The sequence below is a fragment of the Megascapheus bottae genome, chromosome 1, assembly GCF_031878675.1.
Source record: "Megascapheus bottae isolate mThoBot1 chromosome 1, mThoBot2.hap1, whole genome shotgun sequence".
Lineage (NCBI taxonomy): Eukaryota > Metazoa > Chordata > Mammalia > Rodentia > Geomyidae > Megascapheus > Megascapheus bottae.
Window position 1 is genome coordinate 68558497 of NC_143509.1, and position 8328 is coordinate 68566824.

Below are 8328 nucleotides of genomic sequence, written 5' to 3' on the forward strand. Positions count from 1 at the left end.
AATACTGGCTTTATAATGTTATCATATCTGGGGAAAAATACACTGTTCTGTACCCTGTAAGTAATTTCTTCCCTAGCTAAGAGCTTGTTTGAGCCAGGAGACCTTTGTACTTCTATTGGCCAGGGTAAGGCAGGGCACCCTGAGGAGGGAAGTCTCAGTTCCTTCCAAGTTCCTCATTTGTAAATTCCAGACTGAAACAGGCTGCCCACTGAGTGAGACCAGTGTGCTTTACCTTCTGTCCATGCAAATCTAAATCCACATTCCTGGCTGAGTGTGTTTCTTTTGTGGCTACTATGAGTGTGAGCCGTAGAAATGCTTCATAATGAAGTAGCCTTCAAATGAAATTGGTTTTTGAGTTGTGAGGATAGTTGGCGTTGTATTGCTGCTTATGTTTGTTTATTTTGGAAGTGACCTTACTAACTGCCTTCTTGGCTTGTTACTAATCCTTAGCATTTAAAGAATCAAAAGGAATGATGAACGATGGTACGTATAAACGGCACCTATGATTATAGACTGGTTGAAATAATGGCTTTGGGAAGAAAGCAGAAAGCTTTTTGAATGCGTGACTTGAAAGGAACACTGTCAAATCATAAAACTTCCCATTTCCTAAAGGTTGGAAAACTGACTGAGAGGAGGGGGGAGGGGAGAGAATTTGGTATCAGTCTTTATCATTTGACAGAGTTTCTCCTGCCATGGCAACTTTCTGTCTGCTTTCTACTTTCTCAAGCAGAAACTTGGTTGATGAGAGGGAAAGAGAGATTCAAATCTAAGATACTTAGTGCTGCTAACATTCATGTTGACTTTATATTAACGTGCTATGATTCTTTCGATCCACTGGCATTTAGTTGGAAGTTTTGTTCCCTTTTCAAAATGTCCTGTATATCTCATACATTGACTAGTCATTCCTTGCTCCTTATCATCATGTGCTTTATATTTTACTTTTGCAAACTTTATGACCTCCATGAGCGCTTCTTAAACTAAGTAGAACATTTAGCTCAAGAGGCTTTTTCCCCCAGAGTACAATTAATTTCTACGTTAAGATTCAAAACACTTGGATCTAAATGTAAAACAATGTTCTGGCTTGTGTTCAGGAGTCACACAGCATGATCCCATGTTTCTAAGTCTCTAAATGCATGTTTTGTTATTCAGGCTACTGCATTCTAAAACAAAAGAAATAATATACTTAGTAGAAAAAATTGAAAATGTTTTAAAGTATTGTTATCTAGAATTACAGCATGGCTTATACATATTTACTTCAAGCAGCGGATTTTGCAATTTCTTTGTTTCTTCTTTATTCTATGGTAGTGTGAATTTTCTGAAAATGTGTGAAGAAACTTCTCCTTTTTCAGAAAAACACTACAAGAACCTTGAGTGCCTCTTCCTTTGTTAATTTACCTTGATTTGACTTTGTGTGAAATGTTTTGAACCATTATTCAAGAGGTCCAGTAAAGCTGCTTTGCCTTAAATTTTTGTTGATAACATTTGAAGTCTATGATGACCTTTGAAATTTCCTTGACTTTGCTAATATTTAGCTGGTCTGAATTTATTTTTTAAACACTTTCATGTTGGGCTGTTTTCCTGACACCTGCTTGGTGTTCATAGTGCATCTGTGGAGTTCCTCGGGGAGGTTCAGGGCACTTTCCTCGGTGCTTTCTCTTTGACCTATACCTAATCGCATGTCTGGGTTATGTAGAGTAACTGTGATAAAATAGTATTCAAAGGTCAATATCTTTTGCTTGGGAAAATTAGCATCTCTTAGCTTTTCCTCAGAACACCTAACAAGCCAATGTTGCCAGGCTGTTGTTGATTTTTCATTATGTTTGGAATTGACATTTTACAAAAACCAAAAGGGTAATGATTTGAATAGTTACTGTCTTAGATCATTGTAGGTACACCTTAAAGAAAAAATTTAAGCCAGGCACCAGTGGCTTCATGCCTATAAACCTGTTTACTCAGGAGACTGTGACCTGAGGATAAAGGTTCAAAGCCAGCCTGGGCATGAAAGTCTGTGAAACTCTTATCTCCAATTAACTACTAGAAAACTAGAAGTGGCGCTGTCGCTCAAGGGGCAAGGTGGTAGCCTTGAGCTGAAGAGCTCCAGGACAACATCCAGGCCCAGAGTGCAAGCTCCATGACTGACCTCCCCCTGAAAAACATTTTTTTGACAGTGCCTGAAACAATTCCAAATTTTAAAAATACCTATTTCTTAATTTGTGGAAAGGCATGAAGAATGACAATCTATGCATTTTCCCACTTTCCAGAATAACTGAAGTGAAGTGGTGGACTCTGCTTTGGAAGCCGTAAACGTGAAGGAATACAATTATGTTTAAGCACCATGACCTTGATGAGTCACTGTTGAAAAGAAGAAAACAAAAAAGTAACTGGTTTTCATCTATGAGAGAACATAAGTCATTGATCCTTAAATGATTATTACAATTGTTTATCTTCAAAGAAACTGTCATGTAGTTAATAAAAGGATTATGATCTGTGTTGTGTGCCCAATTGATATCCAGTTTTCTGATACTTTTATTCAATTAGGGGCAAAAGTAGATGAGGCAACTTCCAAGAATGATACCCTTTAGATTCTGGGGTCTCTGGACTGTAGATTTAAATTGGTTTTGCCTAAGAATTACTTAGCACTGACCTGATGGTTACCCAGAGATCGCCATTAAAAAACAGTGGCTCTTATCAAGCCTTGGTGACACTCCGGTTCCCAGCAGCTCTTGATGAATAATGTATCTGCCACTTCTGGGCTAGGGGAATACTGACTTGAAGTAAAGACAAGAATTGGTTTGCGAGCATCTTGTGTGCTTCCTGGGTGTGTGTTGATGCTGCTGGAGATGGTAGTCTTCATTCTTGGGGGTTGCCATTCACACCTTCCCCCTATGACATTCCAGTGTCTTTCCCCAATTGGGGATGGATGTGGTTTCCTTTGACTCACACAACCCTTTGAACCCTGTCTTGTCGTCCTGTTACTTGCTTCTGCTGTATAAGATGTAACGCCCTTTTTTTTTTTTTTTGCCCCCTCTTCTTTGAACATGGTCCAGTGACGCAATGGCATCCTTGCAAAAAGGAGCTGGCTTGTTCTCCGAGCACTGTGTTCATCCTTTTCAGCAAAAAAAAAAAAAAAGAAAAAAAAAAGAAAGAAAGAAAGAAAAGTAAAAAAATAGCTATGGTTGTAACGTATGTATTCCCTTCCTCTGATTTTGAAGGCAAAAATTCTACAGTGTTTCTTCACTTCTTTTCTGATCGGAGGCATGACAAAGCAAGACTGAAATCCGAACCCTGCATACCCTGCATGGCAACATAATGTGTGTCTCCACCAGGCCCTAGGCCAGCCCTGGGTTGGTGGCTTCACTCTTGTTGTGTGTCTCTGTTGCATGATGAATACTCATCCCTTCCTTCTGTATCCCACCTCTTGCTTACCCCTCCCAAGGTTGAAAAGTAAAAGAAAAACACCATTATTTCCTACCCTAATTAGAAGAAAATCAGCGTTCTGACTGTTGTGATTGCCTGGAGTACTTTAGATTCTTAGCACTCGTTTTTTACCTCGTTTGTGGGTGTGTGTTTGTATGTGCACATGTGTAAGGTAGGCACAGGCATCTTCTGTATGGATGAGGGTGGTGAACCTACAGGAGAACAAATGCTAACTTCGTACTTTTAGTAAATACATTTAAACACAAAGGTAGGTCCTTATTGGGTGGAAGTATATTTGATGCAAATATTTGATCACTTAAAAGTTTGAAAAATGTCTAGATAATTTGTCAAGCTTCTTGACTGCTCACCAATGCCCTCTAAAAAAAATACTAGCAATTGTTCCTGTTTGTGTAATAAGACATTGGTGTTTGTGGTTACGTGGAACCACAGATAAGTAACAGTTATTTCTTACTCCATTGAATGTTTCCATGTGCCTCTTGTATGCCAAACTTATTGTCATAGTTCATGTGGGACCAAATGGTTTGCCTAGGGCAAACCTAAACTTAAGACCTGCTAGGCCTCTCAGAAAATTGAACACATTATCAAGACAGCTTTTATTGAGAAAAAACTATATATATATATATATATATGCATATATATATGTAAAAATTCCCTGAGTATGTAGCACTCCAAAATATTAGCATATGGAGAGAGAGCTGTATTGCTTTATACAAATCTGATGGCTCCTGCTGCTCTTTTTCCTTCTGAAAAATATTTACACTTTCCTAATATTGTTTGTTACTTTAGAAGTCAGTTTTAATGAAAGGAGGGGAGGAAAAACAGATGGACTTGAGAAAGCTCCAAATTTCTAGTCTCTATTAAGAAAGGTATGAAAACCTTTATAATCAGATTTTTTATGAACTGAAGTACATTTTAATACACAGTAAACTCTTTAGTTGGGGTTCAGTCTTGGGGTCTGATCATCCGTGTTGATTACTTTGAGGCTGCCTACCTTGTGAGGCATTCACTGCCCTACACCATGCCACCAGAGGTAGCAGGGAAAGTGCCATGTTAAATCAACCTTTGCTCCTGTTAGCTTCTCTGGACAAGGAACCACAGCCACGGGAGACCTTGCCTGGGCATCATTGGGCCAGTTCATTGTCTTTAAATCAGACCGATAATGACTGCTGATTCTAATCATATCAAATTTAAATAGCTAATAGTGTTTTGAGCATCAGACATCTGTTTTGCCCCATAATACAGTTTTCAGTCACGGATACCAGTTTTGGCTGTCATCTCCTCCATTCAGTTTTTATTTATTATACTTTTTCCATTTGTACAACAGTACAGAGGGATACCATTTGTCACCCGGTGCAGCAACCTTTCCAGTCTTTTGGACCAAATCACATTTTTTCTCCAGCCCTTTCTCCCCCACTGGCTGTCCTTTGCAGTCTGTCTACATTTGTCTAGTGATCTCTTTCATCTCTCCCTTACCATTCCCTGGTACATCGTATATCTCTGCTAAGATTTGTTGGGTTTTTGTCTTGCTCTTCTTACTGGGTTTTAAAGTTCTTTCTACAGCAAGAGCTTTTGTTCCCCTTTTCTTCTCTCCTTATGGTATTATGCATACCTTAGATACTGAGTACATAAATATGATGGCTGAGAATTGGCTGTGTTTAGATTTCTCACTATTTTTCATAGAGTGAGCTAGAGATTATTCTTTTTTTGACAAATATCACAAGTTCTGAAAACTTTAAAAGGTAATGGTTTTTTCTAAGCTGGAAATTCTAGATTCATTCTGTTTAAGTTCTTAAAATGTCAGAATTAAAATAATGAGGCTATCATAATAAAGAGTATTGCTCTTTTTCAGACATGATAATCAATTTAGTAAGTGACCAACCAAATTGTGACTTGAGTTCATAAATCTCAAAAAGTGATGTTTATTCCTGCATCTCATTAATAAAAATTAAACTTATCACCTCTAGACTTGTCTTGTCTTGCAAAAGGGTAATAAATAATGGTCAGTGGTATAGAAATGGAAATACAACCCCCTTTAATTGCCTGTTGTTGGAAACTGGAGAAGTAATTGTGTGGCAACTCTTTTTCTTTTTATTGTATTCTGACTGAGGGATCACTGAGATACAAGTTTTACATTTGTGTCATATTCAAAATCACATAACTGCCATCACCCATTGAAGATCCTTGTAAGTCATGTTTAGTGGCAAGTAGAGATGATCCAAGTTAACTTTGAGGAGATGGACAGAAACCAGGAAGTTTTCCTGCCTTTAACTAGATAGCTCTTAATTATGATCTAGTCATTTGAAAGAAAGAACAAGAACATGTTTGGAATAAGCCTGTCTGGAAAATGGCATCAGTGAAGTTTTTTAAATGTAATGGGTGAGAGGATAAGACATTTTCATTTTTACTAAGCAGAGTATTATTTACAAAAGCCATGTTGAGAATTAGATCCCCATCATATAAATATCCATTAAGCATTCTAACTAATTGAGGGAAACTGGTGTTGCTATGTGTAAGATGCTCCCTTGGGAGCCTTTTTGCATAGCAATTAAAGGTGTGCTATTTGTCAGTAGCCATTTTTTGCGGTGATTTAAAGACCAAAGTTGTTTTACAGCTGTGTTACCGTTAAAGGATTTTTTCTTTTTCTTTTTAATATATATTAAATCAATTTATCACTGTTTGAAGCTTTGAATATCTGCAATCTTTGCCAGGATACTTTTTTATTTAAAAAAAGAACATAACTTTGTAAATATTACCCTGTAATATTATATATACTTAATAAAACATTTTAAGCTATTTTGTTGGGCTCTTTCTGTTGCGACTACAAATGCATTTCTGAGAAAGTTGGTTTATTAATGTTATCTCATAGATGCAAAGAATGGCTCACAGTATTATGTTTCCTTTTAGAGCGTGATGCCCTGTTTGGAAACTTTTAACTGAGGTAGTTTTTTAGTTAAAAGTTTTAAACAGGTTCATTGTATTTCGTAATTGCCTTTCCATTAATTTTCCAATGGTATTGTGAAAATATCACGTGGGAAAGTAGTAGGTGTGTGTTCTAGTTACTGTCTGTATCCTGGGCAAGCCACTTCCTTGAGCTCCTCCACTGTTCTTTATAAAAAGGGGAGACCCTGTGCAAAAATAAAATTATGATGCTTCATTTTAATTGATGTCACAGCTCTTTTGACAAGTTAAAATCTGAGAGTAGAGGGGGAAATGGGATCTGTTGGTTAGTGTGACATGAAATTTCAGACAGTGCACCTGAATCCTGAGTATCCATGGTGTGTCAAGGACCCAGTGTCAGTCAAGCGTTCAATTTTTATCTTCCTGTGGTCTTCCTTCCCCAGGTTCTCTGTGATGGCTAAGGCCTGATTCCAGCCCCACCATCTCCTAGGTTCAGGGAGACTCAAAAGGTGTATGTGTTCTGCCCTGCCATTTTGTCCACCCTAGATTACACTTTGGGTTTTAACTGGGTCACTTGAGATCAGACGTCTTTTGCTCGGATGGGCCAGTCTTCCATCAACAAATTGCCTGCAGTGGAGGTGCAACACCTGTATTTGGAGCATATAAAGTTGGCTTTTAGTAGAAGACAGTGGGCAGCCTCACCCAAACCAAAATTCAGAACTGATTACTCAGTTAAGAGGTCATTTATTACATTTTGGGTGAAAGATTCTTACTCAAGACTTCGATCCCTTCAGGACTGCATTCTCATTCTGCTTTACATGCGATCGCAGACCACTTGAATGGAAAATAATATTTGGCAGCCAAGTACCTTCTCATTCCTCACCTCGTAGGCAATTTAATGTTTATGCATTTATGAGGACTTTTTCATTCTCAGCAGGAGTAACTAATGGAGTTCAGAAAGCATTTAATGGCCAACCTCCTGCACAGAATGCTGCTCAAGGTGGCAAAGAAACTGTACTCGACCTGATTAGGGCTCCATGGAGGTGAGAGCTTCCATGAGCACCTGGGCTTTGCTTTTGTGTGGCATCTTTCCACAATGTTAGGAAACAATGGGTCGTGGAATGTCATCTGGGTCACTACTGGGCAGAGGTTTGCACAATTAGCTCTGTCTGGACCAGAGCTCTCATAGCCAGTCTCTCCCTCAGATTCATACTTTGGTCTTCATCTACCATATCAGAGGCAAAATGGAGTATTTAACCCTGAGTTACAGATAATTGGACTGGTTACTTAATATTGAAGATGACACTACAGATCACATGAAAGTGGGCTACACTCTATTCATAAGAAATTACTTTTTTTCGGTCATCTGACTACCAGGTCAGTTTTTCAGTTCTGATTATAACCAGCTGTGAAGGGAAGATAATCTTCCTAATTTGGGGTAATGATAAGTGCTTGGTAAGTATTATTTCTCTCCAGATTCAAAGAAAAGTGTTTTGTAAGTCTGAAACTACAATCTGATGTTAATCCTAGTGACGTTTTTTTTTTGCTAGTTTTGCAGATTGGCAAAACTATTACTGTTAACTCATGATAGCTACAACAACATGGTAGCAAGGAACTAGGTTTTCTGAGAGCCTCTACTTAAAATTACCTTATTTCATCATAGACCTCTCTTACAAAACGCATTACAAAAGCAGTAACGATAGATTTGCTTTCAGATTTTCTTTGGCTAGCCTCAGGAATTCCTCCAGATTAAAGTGACGACCTAGAAACAGTTAAGACTAAACAAGATTGGAAAGTTTTAGGAGTTCTATTCAAAATGTGGAATTTCTGCCATTCTTAATCATACATTATTTGGGAGTGCTGCTGATGAAATCTACTCTCCCAGCCTGTTCAGGCCTGGAACTGATTTTGCAAGGAACTATAGAACTCTGCCAGTCTAAGGAGAAGTGACTCTCAAAGGAGCCTAAAAACGATTAAAAAAAAAAAAAAAAG

The 8328-nt window shown here is 38.1% G+C and overlaps 1 protein-coding gene across 3 annotated transcripts in view; it reads left to right on the top strand.

The window, feature by feature from the left end:
* The window catches only part of Cd47 (CD47 molecule), a 50744-nt gene extending 44513 nt beyond the window's left edge, over nt 1-6231 (top strand). For all 3 annotated transcript variants that reach the window (XR_016537910.1, XM_090346910.1, XM_090346902.1), the window contains one exon: nt 2262-6231. Coding sequence is in view for 1 of the 3 variants with exons in the window: in XM_090346902.1 (XP_090203028.1) it covers nt 2262-2270 (9 nt within the window). In the remaining 2 variants the exon portion in view is untranslated. The remainder of the gene's footprint in view (nt 1-2261) is intronic.
* The last annotated feature ends 2097 nt before the right edge of the window (nt 6232-8328 follow it).